The sequence below is a fragment of the Xiphophorus couchianus genome, chromosome 9 (assembly GCF_001444195.1).
Source record: "Xiphophorus couchianus chromosome 9, X_couchianus-1.0, whole genome shotgun sequence".
NCBI classification, from domain to species: Eukaryota; Metazoa; Chordata; class Actinopteri; order Cyprinodontiformes; family Poeciliidae; genus Xiphophorus; species Xiphophorus couchianus.
In genome coordinates, this window is record NC_040236.1 from 18,510,765 (window position 1) to 18,529,703 (window position 18,939).

The following is an 18,939-nucleotide window of genomic DNA, read 5'->3' on the forward strand; positions in this document are numbered from 1 at the left end:
CCGACTCCCCCCTGTAAAATAATGTTGATATGATGATTAAAGAGAAATTTAAATGTATATTCTTTCTCAGTAATTTCCTTACGTGCCATAGGGTGGCGACATTTGAGAAGTTCATGCTAATTTATTGGGTCCCTACAGCTCAATGCAATCTTAATCAGTTGCAGAGCCATGGTTAATATGTGACATAAGCAGTAAGTATAAGTTTTTATTATATTTTTGCAGTAAAAATGTAATACCTATATAATAAAATATAAAATAATAAAATACTCCGAGTTTCACAGTTACAACTAAGCAAGGTCGGCAAAATATTAGGGACAATCAACTTGTAAGATGTAATGATTAACATAATGTGTCATTTCATTTTGGGGAAAAAAGGCCCTGACTAAAGATTTTTGGTGTGTTTGATTAAATAAAAAACATTTATTTCTTTACTTTTTTTAACCTTTTCATTAATCTACAGTACAACACTTGGAACAAAAATGTACTCAGCCCTTTATACGTGGACTTCCCTATGGTGGGACAATAAATTATATTTTTCTTTTCTTTTCTTTTCTATTCTATTCTATTTAAAATAAATAAAACCACTATTTTAAAACAATTTGTGTATTTACTCAGGTTATTGTCTAATTTTAAAATTAGTTTGATTTCTAAATCATTGAAATGGTACAACAACAACAACAACAACAAAAACAAGAAAACATTCAAATTTCAGCAGTTTGGTTCGCGCATCTTTCAGTCTCCTCACGACTATTAAATTTACGAGGAGCACTTGAAGGCAACACACTTCACGCTGTTGCCACGTTATATGTGACGTAGCTGGGGGCGTGGATCGGTGGGAGGTGTCGTAGCTTAGCGTTGTAAGACAGGAACCACACAGCCGCTGATATTAATGCTCTTAACGTCAACGAGAGTCTGTGAGAGAGGTGAGAGTTTGTTTGTTTTTATTTGTCTTCTGTAATATTTACACCAAACTGTTATTTCCGCTTTCCGTCGATGATTTAGCGGCTAATATAAATGTGCTCGGCACCCGCGTCCTAATCGCATGTCTGTGCTGTTGTTAAGGCAGGTTGATAAATGACGTTTAAGAAATTAGTACAATTAATGGACATAATAGAGCTTCATAAAGCCAGTCCTGCTTGTATTTAGTTTCTTTGCTAGGTCTGGTACGAAGCATCCTTCCTGTGTGTTTGTAAACCCTTAACTTGAGCCTTACTCCAAGAAACGTTCAAGTGTTAAAAGTTTTATGAGTCAAGTCATATGTATTAACATTATGGTTTCAGTTAACAAAAAAAAAAGACCTAAATCTGCATGGAACATTGCAACATCATCCCTCCAGTATCATATTTCCATTCGTCTCCAGTAAAGGGAGTATTTCCTTCTCAAACAAGCTGCCTGTTGTGGGTGTGGGCTCAGGCGAACAATGTCAGTAATTTAAGTAATTGTTTCACTTGAAAATTAATTACTGGATGTTGAGCTGTCGTCAGTTTATCTTATTGTAACTTAACCTCTATTTTGTTTCCTTCTTTAAAACCCCAGTTAAACTTGGAGTTAAATGTATTTGGATCTCCTCTTGAAATACAATTTAATCCAATGGTTGCCTGATTGGAAGTCACAACAACAACTCAAATGCATGTTTGTATTGTTTTGTGTTTTGGCAGAGTTCATCCAAATCATTATTGATCATGGACCCAAACACCAGTGGACTTGTGCAGAAGTTGGCTGAAGCGGGCCAGTCTCAGCTCCTCCAGTTCTGGAAGGAGCTGAGTCCCAAAGACCAGCAGGAGCTTTTCCAGGATCTTCAGGGAATAGACTTTCTGGAAATCAACGGATTCTTCAAGAGCACCATGGAGACGTCCAGCAGCACCAAACACGAGAAGATGGACGGGCGCATGGAGCCAGTGCCCCGGGAGGTGCTCGGGAGTGTGACTAGGGACAGGGAGAGTCTGAAAGACTGGGAGGTCAAAGGTGAGCTCAATTAGAAGTTTTATAGGACTACCTCCTGCTCTTCCTTCTAAGGTGTATTGTTGAGTTTTTATTGTTCAATAGACAGTAAGGAAGCAGGAAAAGGTTTTATTATTGTTTCTTGCCTTTATTATGATGTAGCAGCAAAAGCTAAGATTAATGTCTTTACTTTCTGCTACCAGATAAGAGGCTGAAACCCAGTTTCTTTAAGGTCATTGCCTAATGATTCAGGGCACCAATTTACTGGTATAACTCTGGGAAGCTTAGTGAGATTAAAGCATCACAGGGCAGTCCAGATGAAGTGAGATGGACATGGGTTGGTGCTTTTTCTGATTTCTTACTTAAGGAAAGTTCAGAGAACCCACTTCCAGATTCACACAAGAAACCATTTCAGTGCATCTACTTGCCAAAGCCCTCCCTGAGCAGCAGGAAAACCAGCCAGTTACTCACCATATGCTGTTACAGACTCAACTTCGCCCCAGTCTTGCTTCTGAGGGGTTTTTCAAAATATGAGTAATTGGGTACTTAATGTGACTCTTTGCGCAATTCCTGCGTTGCTGATGCGATTTGATCACCTAATGAATCACTTGGGTCTATTTCTTTTATTTTCGCGGCCAATAGTAACGGGAGATGTGATCGGGCAGAAAACATCTGGTTCTGATTTGGGGCAGACGTCACTGGGTTTGCCTCTCTTGACCCTTATTCATGAAGTCATCTCACCATGTCGTGACCACATTTGTGTGTGCAGGGTGTGGTGTGTGTATGTGTGTTTGTGCAGGACTCTTCATATGTTGGGAGAGCAGTCAAAGTCTAGCTGATCCTCCCAATACGTGGTGTAAAACTTCTCCCTTGGCACCAGCTGCTAGAAATACTGTTGACTCAGATAGCTGGTAGTAAACTTGAGATAAGCCTGCTGTGTCAGGTCAAAAACGTTTTATTTCCTTTTTTTTTTAAAATATATTTGAAAGTTTCTATGTAGGAGTTCAATGTTCACATCCTGCCTATGATGTCACATCTTCAAAGTTTATTTACAAATGATGGTTAATGGTAAACTTTATGGATGCTTAGTTAAGTTTATCATGATTTATATAAGATTTCCCTGCAAAGACAATTTAATTGCTCTGAAGGCATCCAAGAAGATTAGAGAGTTGGAATGGAAGAGATCATAAATGAAGGTTGTGCAAACGTAGTTACACCTCTCCACACTTTGTCAAATTACAACTACAAGTTTCAATGCATCTTATTAAGATTTAGAGTGATTAACCAAAGATTTGTAGACAATTGCGAAGTGGAAATAAAAGGATAAACCACTTTTAAAAATATTTCGCAATAGACATCTGAAGAGTGAGACTAGCATTTTTATTTTGCCTTCATTACTGTGACATGAATGAAGGCATTCATGTCACAGTAATGAACAGCTGGATCTTGTGGATCCAGCTGTTTTCAGTATAAATCCTGCTGTTCTGTGAAGGATTCAGAGGTTTATTTGAGAGAATTTAAGAACAAACAGCATCATGAAGACCAAGAAAAACAGATGGGTCAGAGGTGATCCAGGACAAATATTTAAAGCAATTAGGTTTTAAAATAGTTTTCAAAGCATCTCATGATCTGAAAATGGAAATAATCGCAAAATCTGGTCTAATGGAAGCGTTCCAAGGAAAAAACTAAAAATGAACGATATATTGACATTAACGTTGGGATCGGCCGATGTTCGTAAAATTGAGAACATTTGGCAAGATTTTAACATTGATGCTTTTAACATTGATGCATAAATTTTAGTATTCCCAGATGATCTCCATCTAATCTCACTTAGCTTGAGCTTGCAAATAAGAATGGTCAAACATTTCAGTCTTTGGCTCTTTTCATGCAAAGACTCAAACTGTTGTGCTCTGGTTCCCCCTCAGGTCTGGACTGCATCGCTCAGAGTAAAGTGGCTGTCCTACTGCTGGCGGGGGGTCAGGGAACCAGACTTGGGGTCTCTTACCCTAAAGGCATGTACGACGTCGGGCTGCCATCCCACAAAACTCTCTTTCAGATCCAAGCGGAGCGCATTTTGAAGCTGCAGCAGCTGGCGGAGCAAAAGACAACAGTCAAATGCTGTGTTCCCTGGTGAGACTCTGGCTCTGAGACACTTTTTTTTTCTTTTCTTATCCAAAGAGAAATAGACAGACTAAGTATAACAAACAGCCACCTGTCCTTTTTGTAAATGAGTCCCAGTTATGTTTGCGTGATGAATAACTGGGTCAGATCACTGTAGGTGCTGAAGGAAACTCAATCAAGAAAGCTGGAATAGGATTATCTCCCTGGACAGCAGATCTAAGGGTAGTTTACTGTCTGAAAAGGGAACATGGTATTAGCAAGAGGTTAGTGCTAGGTCTCACTCATTATTAATTTTAAATCTTTGAAAACTGACATTTGGCATTCACTTTTGTTGAGAAAAATAAGCTTCTTACATTGCTTTCTAATAAGCAATGTCTTCAGTTTATGTTAAAAAAACAAGGCTTCTCTCCGCCCTCTTTATTTTTCTCAGTGTACCTGCCAGTGTAACCTAAATAACCAAGTCTTATCTTCTTTCTGTGCTGCCTTCAGGTACATCATGACCAGCGGCAGGACGATGGAATCCACCAAGGACTTCTTCTCGCAGCATAAATACTTTGGTTTAGACAAGAACAATGTCATCTTCTTCCAGCAGGGCATGCTGCCAGCAATGGACTACTCTGGAAAGATCATCCTGGAGAGCAAGGGGAAGCTTTCCATGGCTCCTGGTGGGTCCAAAGATTATTGGTGACTACAAGATTAATTGATCTGACTGGACGGGGATTTTGCTTATGAGCATTTTTTTTCAAAGCCATTTTGTGTGGTTGCTTTTCAGATGGAAACGGGGGTCTTTACAGAGCCCTTGGGAACCAGGGAATCCTGGACGACATGCAGCGGAGGGGAGTCGAGTTCATTCATGTGTATTGTGTCGACAACATCCTGGTCAAAGTGGCCGATCCCACCTTCGTTGGGTTTTGTGTGCAGAAGGGAGCGGACTGCGGAGCTAAGGTCGGTCAAAGAGTTTTAGAAGTAGAAATATGCAAAGCATGATGTGGGTTTTTATCCATAGACTTTTACGGTGACCTGCATGAATGATTTGTAAGACAAAGTTTATGAGACTTAACCCCTACCTTTTAAATGTATTGAAAGGTACATTATAAACTTTATAGGTTTCACTGCAGTATGTTACAGAGCTGGGTTCAAGCGTGTAAGATCTGCAGCCGAACAAAGCCCAAGGTCCTCTCACTGGCTAGAGTTTCTTTCACAAATCCCACGGCTAATTATCTGCCTGGTTTGTAGTTCAAGATTATTTTGTCTCGTGTTCATATTCCAATGAAAGCATTAAATAAAAGAATGCTGAAGAGCTCGTTTGTACACCTCAAACAAAGAACAAGCCTTTCTTTGACAAATCAGAAATTACATGTGTTCAACATTGCAGATACAGAAGCAAATATGAAACTTTCCAGTTAGAATTGGTGGATGTGTTGCAGAGATGTTCAGGTCTTAAAATATGAACCACGACCACACTTATGCTCCAATATTTTATTTATGGACAAAGAAGCATCTCCGTATCACATGGTTTGTTTAAAAGCAAACTTACTACAGCTGACGCAGCAGCAAACCTGGTTTCTTCCTCCTCTCATAAAGTGTCTTTATCTCATATTCATCAGACAAGAACGTATCATACAACACAAGAGCTCAAGGATAATCAATGATCACCCAGTGCTGCTAATAACCTGTGTATTGGACGTGACGAGAGAGCAGTGGAGCAGTCGAGCCTGCTCCATTCTGATCCGTCAGTCCAGTTTTTCCAGTCGGTGCCAGCAAGGACACATGCTCTTCATATCTTTCCAAGGAACAATGTGTAATTAAAGGTGTGGTGTGCTCGCTGCACCTTCAGTAACTCACCACCGGGTGGCGCTGCTGACCTCATTTTTCTTCTGAATTTCTTTCAGCTCTTCGGGAAACTTTTTCCTTCTTTCTGTCATTGAGATTACGTGAGGTATATAACTTTTTTTTTTGTTTGAGCGTTAAAGGAACAGTTATTAAGAGGAATAGCACATCCCAATACAATGAAACCTTTTTTAGTGAAAAAGCATAAAAGGCAGACGAGCAGTACCAGAGAATCACAAATCCTCCGCTGTGCTAGATAGACAGTAGGTATTTGTGGTTAGCCATGAATTGACCTTTTGTTTCAGGCCAACGCCTCCTAAGTGTTTGTTGCTGAAAAGCTCCATCCTAGACCAAAGTGCCTGGTTCTTGTTGAGTTTTGCAGCTTCTGCATGTTTACAGTCGTCCTGGAGCACAGTTTTGGCGCAGATTTCTTTTTTATTATTATTTTACCTCACTCTCTATCGTCCTCAAGTTGCTTGATGTCCAGGATGGATTTTCTGAAAGCTATGGTTTGCGAGATCGTACCACTGCATTCAAAGATACGTACGAAACCGTAAAATAAATGCAACTTTTGAGGGATGCCTACAAAGGTGGATGGTGCTGTAAATATTGCACGTCAATCAGATATCAGACCCTTGGGTCCGGGCTCGTCAGTTCCTCTCTTGATCATACTCTATACGTATTTACAGGATTTATACTAAACAGTTTTTCTTTTCTATAGAGTCAAATAGTGATATTAATCATGAGACAGATTTGCTTGTAGGAATTTTGTGAACTTTAATAAAGTATTAATAGTAATTTCTGCACTTGCTTTGAGGTGTAGGATTTAAATATGTACTGGGTACAGAAACGTGAAGCTCACTAAAAACTGATGCTCTTTTGCTTATATTTTGAATCTTTCAGCCTTCTCGCTTTCCTCAAAATCAGTGTTTTCAATCGGGAAAAAAAACCCTGGTGTGTTTCATATAACACACCCTGTCCACCCGTATGGTTATGCTTACATATTATTTCGGTGAAGAAACCAAGCAAAAAACATTTAACGATTTAAAACTCAACATTGCTAACTCTTTGAAGAGGAAGTCGGCAGTCGAGCTTCCATCACATAGAGTGCCCCTCCTCCATGACTCCCCCACCCAGATCCTTAAGACCAGCAGCAGCAATTAGCAAACACCTGTTGGAACTGCGCATCTCATTATACGAATACTTCTCAGTCCAACGCCGGAAGGAACGGTTGTAAACGGCAAAATGGGGAGACATTGTTGGGTTGATGTTCTGAAGATGGAGTGTCAAAAAGACTAGGAGCTTCTTAAAAAGATTCAAGGCGTCAGTTTGCAAAGTCAAATTTCTCTTATGCAGCAATTTTCTAACAACGGAAAGTAACATAATTACTTGACTGTGCTATAAAATGGCAATATGTACCTGGAAAATACACAATACTGCCCCTTTAAATATGTCTACATTCAGTGGGAGTTCAACCATAAACACTTTCTTTTGCTTTGGACTTTCCAATCAGATTGTGATTAGTGTGTGACCCTGTATGGCATTTATGCTAAACAACAGCTGGCGGGTTACATTTTTTGACAAACCTCTGTGATTTCAGGATCTATAACAGGGACTTTGACTCACCATATTAAACCTAAATAAATTAATTCATCAAAAAAAGTAGAAAGGGGTTTATCTCTGTGTTGCCCTGCGATGGCCTGGCGACCTCTCCAGGGTGTGCTCTGCCTCTCACCCGTTGACAGCCGGAGATGGGCACAAGCACCTCTCCTGGCCCCAGTGGGATAAGCATGTAAGAAAATGGATGGATGGATAAAGTAGAAAGTCATCAACTATCACTTTACAGATTTCAAAGGGAAAAAAAATATGAAGGCGATCAATGATGTATGGAGTTACAAGCGCTGAAAGTAACTTTATTGAGCGTTTTAAAGACAAGCCGACTTATTGCTATGTGAAGAAATGGACTCTGGAGCAGAGGCTTGGGTAATACCAGATGATGAATATAGTTAATAACGATGGCATGGCATGGTTACCACATCAAAACTCAATGTCAACATCACTTCCTTTGTTCTGTTTCTTATGACTGTTTCCACATCAGTTTATGCACGTCATTTTTTTGTGAAAGGCATCCAGAGTTTGGCTGAACTGTTAAGACAGACTCTTGAGTTACGCCTCAGTTGCAATCATCAGGATGATCGGGGTCACACAGTAAAATGTTACTGTGCTCAGCTCAGCTGCATCTGAAGATGCGGCTGAGCTACAGATGGTGATCTGCTGAATGTGGTGCAGCAGAGATGGAAGAAGTGCATCAAGCCAGAGTCTCTCCCATCGTAAATTACTGGGAGAGCCTTTAACGTTTTATGTGGCTTCTCAACCCCCCCCCCCCCCCCCCCCCCCCCCGGCCCCCGTTCAACAACCCCCTCATCATAACTAAACTCTGTCATTAGCAACCAACTTTAGGGTGAAGGCAGGTCTGTCTTCATTTAGAGCAGATGGAGCTAAAAAAGGTGAACTGCGCTGATTATTTGAGTAAAGTTTAACAAACAGGCCCACTGCTGTCACTTTCTGAGTCTTTTCACACCTATTTCACTGCAAAATCACAAAATCCTGCCAAGTGTTTTTCCGTATTTTCTAGTGCAAATATCTTGGCACTCTTTAAATATGACCAAACTGATTTAGCAAGATATCAGAGCTTGTTTGAAGTCAGTAATTCTTGAATATTGACAAAAAGAATTAATTCCACTGACAGATTCTCATAACATTGGAAACATGTTTTGGTACAAGTGAAATAATTTGGCAGGGTAGCTAGTACTTTATGTCAAAATTCAAGAATTACTGACTTAAGACAAGCTCTTATATCTTACTGAAAAGTTAATTGTAAATTAGTTTGGTCATATATAAAGTCTAGTAAGATATCTGCACTAGAAACTAGCAAACATACTTGATAAGATTTTGTTTGCAGTGTTCAACCACAAGATCTTTTATTTTCTGGATGGTTTATTAAGCTGCTGTTCAAAGAAGTATTCATACTATTTGAACTCTTTCACAATTTGTTACAACCACAAACTTCAGTGCATTCTATTGGGATTCAACTGAAAACTACTTCATCTATCCCCAAAAGGAAATTAAATGTTGTGGTAACTCATATCTTCAAAGAGTCAATGTGAATGGTGATGCTGTGGGCAGGAAGGAAATCTGGTAGCGGTCAGTCTGTCACCATGAGTGAACTAGAAGCATGTAATGGAGCAGCACAAAGTAATTCATAATCGTGAAGAGAAAGAAATATGAAACGTGGTTTTTCATGCATCTGTTTGCTGTAGATACAAGCACAAGTGTGTTGGCCAATCTTTCTACCAGCTTTACACCCCTGGAGCCTGAAAGTTTTATATTTTCTTCACAAAATAGCTCAGACTCAGTCGGACTGGATGGCGTACACATGTGAACGTGAAAGTCTTCCCACAGATCCTCAACTGTATGTAGAGGTCTGTGCTTTGACTTGACCATTCTAACACATTTGTTTGATCCAAACCACCCCAATGCAACTCTGGCTGCAGGCGGGTTTAGGGTTGATGTCATGCTGGATGTTGAACCTCCACTCCAGCTTCAAGTCTTCTGCAGCTTCTCGTTAACTCTCCCGTTGACGTGTTGCGTGGATTCCCAGGGTTTGTTTGCACATATAAATATCTGCCGACGCTTTCAGGTGGTGGAGAAAACCAATCCGACCGAGGCTGTGGGCGTGGTCTGTAAGGTGGACGGGCATTACCAGGTGGTGGAGTACAGCGAGATCACCCTAGCGACGGCTGAGAAGCGCAGCTCGGACGGCCGCCTGATGTTCAACGCGGGGAACGTGGCCAACCACTTCTTCAGCTTCTCTTTCCTGCGAGACGTCGTGCAGTAAGATTCCTCCTGTTCACCCGAACGCTTTTAACGAGTTCCACCAAGAATGATGTCTGAATACAGAATCTTTTATTTATTACCAGGAAATATGAACCCCAGCTGCAGCACCACGTTGCCCAGAAGAAGATCCCGTTTGTGGACGATCAGGGTCAGCTCATCAAACCGGAGAAACCGAACGGGATTAAAATGGAAAAGTTTGTCTTTGACATCTTCCAGTTTGCAAAGTGAGTAGCAGCTGAGTTTCTAAAGATAGTGGCTAATGTATGCTCTAGATGAGAGGTGGCTATGTTACCTATGGGTCTCCTAGACAAAGTTTTAACTCTCCTGCATCCAGGAACCATCCCCCTCTTTTTTCTTTCCAGTCCCCAACCATATCCTTCACCCTCAGCCGTGACATTTCTCCGAAGTCTGATCCAGCAGGCCAAGTCTGCCAAACTCTCTGAAGGAGGAGGATGAAGGTTTACGAGCTGTTTGCTCGTTCCTCCTCTTCAAAATGTTTCATGACATCAGCTCTGAGTCATCCGACTGCTAATCAAAATTTGCGTTTAATTACAGAACGGCAGTAGCAATTGACTGACAGGGAACGCACAGCAGACAAATGCTCTGTGTTTCAAAATGAAAACAGATGAGGAACGATTGCGTTGCTGCTCTGAGGACGGTTCGGAGTCGGGCCTGGACTGGCACCCTGACAGTTTTAGTAGAATCCAGATGGGTCGGCTCTCCTAGCTGCCACATTTCTAAAGACGCCTGTAGAATTATGGTTGTTCTCAGATCCTCACAGCATGAGGTGCAGCTAAGTCCAATGTCGTTTTCTGTTGTGTTTTAGTGCAGTGAGCCTAGGATACCCACATGTCTTCATACTCCTATGAAATGAGCTGGAAACATTAGGATGTTGTTCATGAAAACCTGTTGGTCATAAGTACTGGGTTAAACAGGAGAAACTACAATTTTGAAACATATGATTGAGAGAATCATAACTTGAGCTTCTAAAACATCCTTTCATGCACATTGTTCACTATGCGTTCTGCTTGTAGCACTTTTTTGGGGACGTCCGCATTTGTTTTTCGGGTCTCGGTCTTTGACAGCAAACAAAACTTTCAGCATCAAACTGACCGAATGCTTTGATGATCCTCACTGTTGAGCAATGCTACAGTGCTTTGTAAACAACAATTTTTCTCCTTCTGTTACATTACAACCACAAACCTCAACGTATTTTAACGAGGTTTTATATAGTAGACCACCAAGAAGTAGCACATACTTGTGAACTGGAAGGATTTTTAAAAATATTTCACAAATAGAAATATGAAACGTTTGACATTTCTACCATTGGTATTCACCTGCTTTTTTTTTTCTTTCCGACAACTCTAAATAAATCCTCTGTTATTTACTCTTATTTAAAATCATCCATTTTAGTGAATAGAGTTGACATGTTTGCAATGTGTTCTCAGTATATATGATCAGAGTTGGTGGGCAGATGAAAGAAAACCTGTTAGAAACAGAAAAAAAGCTTCCGACTGGGGCAGCAGGACAAGTAAACATCCAGTCAGAGATACAGTGGGTTGGTTTTAGAAAGAAAGGCTTACAAACTTGGCTATTCATGCATAAGCCAATACAGCAGATTGACACCCTTTCAAAAACAATGCAGACAAATTAAAAACATGTTAAAATGGAAAATGTGGGGTACAGTACTAAGTATTTGGCTTTATTGTCCATGGTATTAGCTTTCAATTTACTCTTCTACTAAATAGGACCAAAAAGCACTCAGTAACTTTTACTCAAAAGAACATTTGGTGCATTCATTCATTAAAATTGGCTAAATATAACGAGGATTTTACAAGAGTGACCCAAATCCTCATGCTTGTTGTTGAGAATGGACAAAACATTTTAATACCAAGAAAATGGAAAACATTTCCCCCGAAAACATAGAACATCATATCTATTTCTTTCAAAAAGGTGAACGTGCAAAATGCATGTTTTGGCTTTATATTGCAGATGCCACTTTGGCAAAAATCTGCCAGCTTTGTTGTTTCATTTATTTTTTCTAGGCTTAGTTTATGTTTTAGAAAGTAAAATTGAATCACTTTTAAAAAAAAAAAATTAAACACAATTTTGTTGCCCAAAAGCTCTTTCGACGTTTTTTTGGTCTGTGTGACAAAAAACTTCAGACTTTGGACGAGATCAAAGCATGTTCCTCTATTAGAACGGCCCAGTGAAAGTACAGACCTAATTTAAAATGGGAATTTGTGGTTAGCCTTAAAAGTTGCTGTTCACAGATGCTCTCCATCCAGTTTGACTGAGCTTGAGCCATCTTTCCGAAGAGAATGGCCAAAACTTTCTGTCTTTAAGTGTGGAAAGCTGGTAGAGAAATGCAAAAAAGATCTATTGTCCACAAAGTAATGACTCGGATGATGTGCTCATGCTAAAAAGCTCGGAAAGCACTAGTCTTTCTCTTTGCACTCCGCAATTATGAATTAAATTGATTATTTTGATGTTTGTGGCTTAAATATTAAAACATGCGACAGGATTCAAGGGGTAGGAATACTTGTGCAAACCATCGACTTCTTATAAATGAGCAGCTGAACATTCATACCAGCATTACTTAAAACATAATAACCGACTCCAATGATCTGTGGTACAACCAACGAAACATCCTTCAACTATTCCCAAACAGTAGTCTCAAAAAACACAAAAAGCTCGACAATTTTCATCCCTTGGGTTCAGAGCTGTTGAATAAAAGTCCTCCCAGTCTTTTCCAGCTGTGCCCTGCTGTCTCCTTGTTGTGCTTGCACGCTGAAGTGACGCCGTGTTCTCCCAAAAAAAGGACGTTCGTGGTGTACGAGGTTCTGCGGGAGGACGAGTTCTCCCCGCTGAAGAACGCGGACACCCAGGACGGGAAGGACACGCCCACCACTGCCAGACACGCCCTCATGTCCCTGCACCACCGCTGGGTCCTGAACGCCGGGGGCCACTTCATCGACGAGAACGGCAGACGCGTGCCCGCCATACCCAGGTAAGCAGCCGCGGAGCGTGGAGCACAAACACCAAAGTAGGTTCTTCCTGGTTGCTCCCACCTTCCCGACACGCTTCACGCTGTGTAACTCTGCGCACCGGCCTGGATGTGTTTTGTGTGTTTAGACATCTTGTTGTTTTTAGCTTCACCCTCTCTCCCCTTCCCCTTCTCTCATGCTCGGTGTTGCACCTGCGTGTCCCGTACAATGTTTCCAGAGACGGAGCAGCGGGGAGTGTCACAGATGATGGCAACAGAAAGTAACTATTCCCCTGCTGTCCTGAGTGCATGGTGACGGGATTTTGGCTTCTTTTATCTTCTCGCTCAGATGTTAACACTTTTGATTCTTTATATCAACTTCCTTCATTTCCACTGAGTAGCTTTTTTTTTTTTTTTCATTGTTCCTTGCAGAAGTACTTGTACCTCTTGGACGTTATTCTTTTACAGATTGTTAAACTTCAAAAAATGTATTTTATTGTGATTCTTTTTTTTTTTCTTGCACAAAGTAGCTCATGATAGTGAAGTGTAAACACTGCATAGTTTTTAAAATATGAGTACTGAGAATATTTTGTCATATTTGTATTCAGACCCCTTTAACATTATACCCCTAAATGAAATCCGGGGTAACTTTAAAAAGTCAACAAGGCCTTAGGTGTTTGTTAGGGAACAATTTGGAGAACAGACGTACATTTATGTCTCCAAGATGTGCAGACCCAGTAGAGTCGTGCCGCCTAAAGAAATCCTGCAGCTATAATTCCTAGAAAAGATAGTTCTACAAATTATGCAGTCATTGGAGCTAATTACAAATGTGCTCCACTCTCTTGGGATTTAGATTTACAATGAAAAATATAAAACAATTCATCATTTTCATTCCACTTCACAATCATGTGCTACTTTATGTTGATCCATCACAAAGAAATCCCAATAAAACACATTGAGGATTGAGGCTGGATTAGCACATGTGAAAACAAAAAGGTTTAAGAGGTGCGAATACTTCAAGGAACCGTATCAGTTGTTATGAAGGATCTACTTTAGTTTAGTAGCGGCTGTTATTCTGTCATAATGATCTGATGGCAGATAATTTATCCTCTCAAGGCCTGTGCTGAGACTCTTGTGTGCGTAAAGGACGTACGCACATGTTGCATGCTGGGTAATGGGAACCACTCCTCTTGTCTGTCAAACCTTTAAATGAACTCTGAACCTGCTGATTTGTTTATAAGATCATTACAGGCTCATCTGTTTTCTGCTTGTTTTAACTTCACTGGCTTGCTCAGACATATAGAGCCTATAAAGGTTTTTACCCCCTTTGATGTTTTTACCCTCTTTATTGCTTCTACAGATCAATCCTGATCAACAAAGTCTGCCTTATTTGAGAAGCAAAATTAGAAAAAAACTATATGACATCAATGCAATTGTTTATTTTTAGATTAAATATTTTATTTTCTAGGGGGGTTTTCCCTATGAAAAAAGACATTTTGTCAGTCATGACTCATTTTGTAAAAGCAATAAAGAGGGTAAAAACATCCAAGGAGTTGAAAGCTTTTTATAGATACTGTAAAAACACAAGCATGTGCCTCTTTGACATTCATTGGAGTCACGAATGTGTTTAAGGCTCCTAATGCTTCTCTTTTAGTCATTCACCTTCACTTGCAGCTCAACCTCTGACTCTCCAGATGTGGGATCTGTGATTGTTGTCTGGAATAATTACCGTGAAGCGGGCAAGATGAGTGAGGATTTGTGTGAAGTGCCCCCAGTATTTCAGAAGCACTGGGTGGAGACTTTGCCAGGCACTCATCTGTTTGCTTCTGGAGGAAGTGTGTTGCGGGTCAGAGTACTAATCACTGGTTGCGATGAACATCTGATTATCTACCTTTGATCTCTAATCACATGCCTTAGTAAAAGCCCAGCTGTTTTTCAGGATTTACTGCCGCTTCTCTAAGCTACCGTCCCTCTGTCTTTCATGAGACTGTCTCTCATTCTGCTTCTGTTTTTCTCCTTCCTCTGAAAACGCTTCTTTCTCCGACGCAGCCTCAAGGATGGAACCGACCTTCCGATCAAATGCGAGATCTCTCCGCTGGTCTCCTACGCGGGAGAGGTGAGGCCAGGAGAATTTAACAGAAAATCCAGGTGTTGTCCCCAAATCACTGCTTGACAAAGTTTTCCACTTTTTTTTTTCTTTCTTTTTTCCTTTTTTCTTAAAGGGTCTCGAGGAGTTGGTGAAGGGACGAGAGTTTCAGGCGACCCTGATGATCGACGAGCGCGGAGTCCACGAACTGGTGAAGAACGGCGTTTAGTCAACAGAGGACAGACGCGGGAGAACAACCCAAAGATCACCTCATGCTTTTTGTTTTCCTGAGTTTGTTTAGAGAAACTGTGATGCCATCGCCGTGCAATAACAAGCGTCTCCCTGAAAGGTTCTTGAGTCTTAAGTGAATGAGGCTAATGAAGTACGCAGTCTTTTCTCTGTTTGTATGCTGATGCCATACTTTATCTTTCTTTCATAGAGCACTTGAACACATTGTGAAATTATGAATGAAATCCTTATTGTCTGGACTATGCATTCGGCAAGTGCATCTATTTATTTTGCTTATGAGACTTATTTTTATACGTCCTGATGAATGCTGTTTAGATGGACTTTACCATCTATTTAACTTGTAATTTTTGTACAAGAATAGGCTGAGATTAAGTAATCAGTACATGTAATAAGGACACATGGATCGGGATGTGGGGGGTATTTATAATATCTGCTTCTTTTGGTTGTGTAATCATTAAAGATTAGATGGATACAATGGCTTTTATCTTTTATTAAATGCACTTTCTACATGGAAACCAAATTGTTTTGTCAATATCTCTTTATAAACTCTCAATTTGCATAACTTTGGAATATGCATTTCATGTTATGACTGCAGAGTGTTTTCACAGCATTGTAGTTCCTATAGTAACTAATCAATATCTAGAGTTTGTTTGATTTTCATGATCTACTAGAGAAAGTATTGCAGATGCTACAGTGTCTATAAAACGTATTGGCACCCATGGAGGTTTTACCCTTTTTATTGCTTTTGCAAATCAGTCACAATCAACAAAAACCACACACAAAAAAAACTTTAATCCCAAAGTGAAAAACGTTTTCTGCAAAATAATTAACATTCACCCCTTTCAAAGTTACTGAGCTAAGTCAACAAAGGTCCAGCCAGTTGGTGTTTGTAGGCTCACAGCGAATGGACGAATGGAAATCTCCTGAGTGCAGTGACTTTATCTGAAGTGATTGTAATGTAAAGACCCTTGAGTTTGGAAAGTCCTTTTATGGTTTAATCAGTATCCATGGCTACCACTAGCGCCAGTCATTTCAATTCAGTCACATACCAATTGATACTAGTCATCAAGCAGTGCTCCATCAAATAAAACCCAGTAGATTGCATAGAGTTATTAGCTTGCAGCATTCACTCCCTACGAGAAGCTAGCGACGATAGCTAATCACTGTCATTTTTCCTAGTGTGCAGGAAAATAAATGACGGTTCCTTACAAACCAGTCAGATGTATCTCAAAATAGTTTTGAGTAGTTAGTTCAACTTCCCACGCTGCATTTTCTTTCAAATATTTTAGATATACCCTACAAAATAAAATTCCACAATTAGGGCAGTTTTTCACAAATAATTTATCCATTTAAATTTCGGATTAATTTCAGTTTTAAATTTGAAGCAATGTTAAATATTTTAGAACTACTATGTTGCTGCTCAGGGTGTATTTTAAAGTTGCTTAACTTTTTAAAAACAATGTTTAACAATTGCCCTGCGACAGACTGGCGACCTGTCCAGGGTGTACACCGCCTCTCGCCCGGTACGTAGCTGGAGATGGGCACCAGCAACCCTCCCGACCCCATTAGGGACAAGGGTGCACAGAAAATGGATGGATGGATGGATGGATGTTTAACAATATTTATCTCAGTAGGAATTCGGGTGCTCTAGAGCTACTTAGAGTTGCTTTAAAAAAACAACTAAGCTTAATATTTAACTTTTCAAATAATATTTAACTTCAGCTTTTACCTTTGAATGAGTTGATAGTTGTCAGGGAATTAACGTTGGTAAAATTATGACAAAATTAAACTGACATTTTCAACCAGCCCCATTTCTGCAACTGGTGAAAATCTCTACATAAGAAGGCAATAAAATCAAATCCTTCTGCTTTTATAAATATAAATTTCTGGAGTTACTCTACCACAGGCTAGAATGACTTTGTCATCATAAAACAGCTTTGCAAGTCAAGATTACCAGAATACTGTAAAAAAAAAAAAAGAAAAAACTTTTCCATATCAGATAGTTAAGGTTTATCTAAATATATCCGGACAAAACGGCTGCAGAAGCTGTAAAATGTCAATAAAGGACTCCTCCCTGATGCCTTGACTCACAACTTTCTCTTTCTGTATTTGTCAAACTGAAATCCATGCCTGGACTCAGACCCGGTTTTACGCAAAGCAGTGAATGAAGTGATTAAAGCGCACAGGTTACTTTCTATTAAAGTTGCTTCAGTCTGGTTGTCAAAAGAAAGCCTCTTTTCAGGTGGAAGAAAACTTTTTGATTGAGACTTGGATTCAGCCTTAATTGAAACCATATGTGTGGAATTCTGGGACTTTGGCACATTCCCAGGAATCCACAGAATGTGAGGGTTTTTTCCTCCTTCTCTCTCTGCTTCACTCCGTCTCTCTCCTCTGGTTCTTTTTTCTTTCTTTTTTTTTTTCCACAGTGCAGAGGCGTCTTACATCAGCCGAGTGAGTCCTGCTGAAGGCAGCTGACAACTGGACGACGGAGGACCGAAACATCCAGCCGCCACGCTCCTACTGGAATAAACTAAACCAATCTTTGAGCAAATGGTCTGAAGACAAAGAAAGACAAAAGTAAGTGGTCTCAATTTGTTGGTTTCCATCTTTGTAACTTTGCAGTTTTCTTTGACACTTGAAACCTAACATTTTGTATCAGCCTTACTGAAGCCTCCATGACAACTTCAAGGTTTGATTGATGCATTTTTAGTCTGGGGCAGCTGATGTGTCTGAACCTTTTCAGTAAACGAGAAAGAGATGCAGAAACTCATCTACTTTAGATGCTTTCCACAGAAGCCGTTGCACACGGTTTCACTTTGTTATGGTTGTCGCAAATGTGATTTATGCTCATTCCTGCTCTCAGTTTTTCCTCGTTTATCATTTGACTAAAGAAAACAAAAATTCTCATGGGTGCAAGGCTCATCAAATCCCAATTTAATTTTTACTCTGAAAACACATTAAAGTTTCTTTCTTTTGTGAACAACAATGACATCAACGACCAACCCTCCTTCTCCAACCCCCCCGGAGAACTAATATAAATACTTTGTGTTTCAAATAAAATCTCAAAGTCTCAAGCCTGGAAATATTTGCGCTGCTTTATTGTGGCTTGAATGTTTTTTTGTGAAATTTAGTCCAACACTTTCAACAATAGCTCCATGGAACCTCATAAAGTTCTCAGTGGTCTGTTGAAGCTCTTTGGTCCTGTTTTTGTGTTGGCTGGTGCGCTGTGGGCTGCATGCGGCAGGTATGCGGGTATCTTTCTGTGGTATGTGGCTAAAAGACGTCCAAACAGAGGACTCTTTGCTGCCCGGAGCCCTGGATTTGCATGAGCTCACGGCTTTGACATTTGACCCTCGTCGCTCGGTGAGCTGCAGAGTCAACAGCAGACCCAGGAGGGACGGCTCTGATCAATGGAAATATTGTTGCAGGAAGGTCGAGCTGAAGAGTTTGCCCTGCTGCCTGTGTGCATCCGACTCCATAGGAAGCACAGTGAATGCAGAAGTTTCTCCAATCTGACCAGCAGTTGGCAGAAAATTTAAAGCATCCTGCTTTTAACTGTTTACTGATTTTTTTCCCCAGTTGATTTATCTATCACAGATATCACTTCTAGACATTTTTTTCACCTGATCATTCTCAGTGATCACTGACTGGCTCTCAGCCATTCTCTGATCACTGAGAATGGCTGATAATGGTCAGCCATTATCTAAACCATCATCTAATGGTTTAGATAATGGTCGATCTAAACCATTATGTTGTAGCTCTGCCAAACTTCTGGTTCTGTCACATGCCTTCTGCAGTTTGTGCAGGTTTTCCTACTATGACCAGCATG

General features: G+C 40.3%; 2 protein-coding genes and 1 long non-coding RNA gene across 5 annotated transcripts in view; 2 read left to right on the plus strand and 1 right to left on the minus strand.

Annotated features, from left to right (window-relative positions):
* Nucleotides 1-794: 794 nt before the first annotated feature.
* uap1 (UDP-N-acetylglucosamine pyrophosphorylase 1) lies at nucleotides 795-15,669 on the plus strand. Of its 2 annotated transcripts, XM_028027991.1 has the most exons (11): nucleotides 795-923; nucleotides 1,659-1,965; nucleotides 3,867-4,071; nucleotides 4,552-4,727; nucleotides 4,835-5,007; nucleotides 9,593-9,786; nucleotides 9,873-10,013; nucleotides 12,611-12,799; nucleotides 13,015-13,056; nucleotides 14,825-14,891; nucleotides 14,998-15,669. In XM_028027991.1, exons 2-11 carry the CDS (start codon nucleotides 1,683-1,685, stop codon nucleotides 15,088-15,090), a joined length of 1,563 nt encoding a protein of 520 aa, XP_027883792.1. In that variant the 5' UTR covers nucleotides 795-923; nucleotides 1,659-1,682; the 3' UTR covers nucleotides 15,091-15,669. The 2 variants fall into 2 exon arrangements, with proteins under 2 accessions (XP_027883792.1, XP_027883793.1); XM_028027992.1 differs by lacking the exon at nucleotides 13,015-13,056.
* LOC114151080 (uncharacterized) lies at nucleotides 5,016-16,654 on the minus strand. The gene is made up of 3 exons (XR_003596877.1): nucleotides 16,621-16,654; nucleotides 9,256-9,259; nucleotides 5,016-7,614 (listed from the first exon to the last, which is right to left on the minus strand). It is a non-coding gene; the product is annotated as an uncharacterized LOC114151080 (long non-coding RNA).
* An 848-nt stretch (nucleotides 16,655-17,502) lies between these two features.
* ddr2a (discoidin domain receptor tyrosine kinase 2a) overlaps nucleotides 17,503-18,939 on the plus strand; it is a 32,321-nt gene continuing 30,884 nt past the window's right edge. The window contains exon 1 of one of the 2 annotated variants that reach the window (XM_028026669.1): nucleotides 17,503-17,687. The gene's annotated coding sequence lies outside the window, so the exon portion shown is untranslated. The remainder of the gene's footprint in view (nucleotides 17,688-18,939) is intronic. The other variant, XM_028026668.1, reaches the window with a different exon arrangement.

Bases quoted from the DNA above. Each gene is read 5' to 3' on its own strand.
- uap1 (XM_028027991.1), top strand. From the start codon at position 1,683: ATGGACCCAAACACCAGTGGACTTGTGCAGAAGTTGGCTGAAGCGGGC. The intron at 12,800-13,014 runs GTAAGCAGCCGC...CAATGTTTCCAG, and splicing joins CGCGTGCCCGCCATACCCAG to AGACGGAGCAGCGGGGAGTG. The intron at 13,057-14,824 runs GTAACTATTCCC...TCTCCGACGCAG, and splicing joins ACAGATGATGGCAACAGAAA to CCTCAAGGATGGAACCGACC.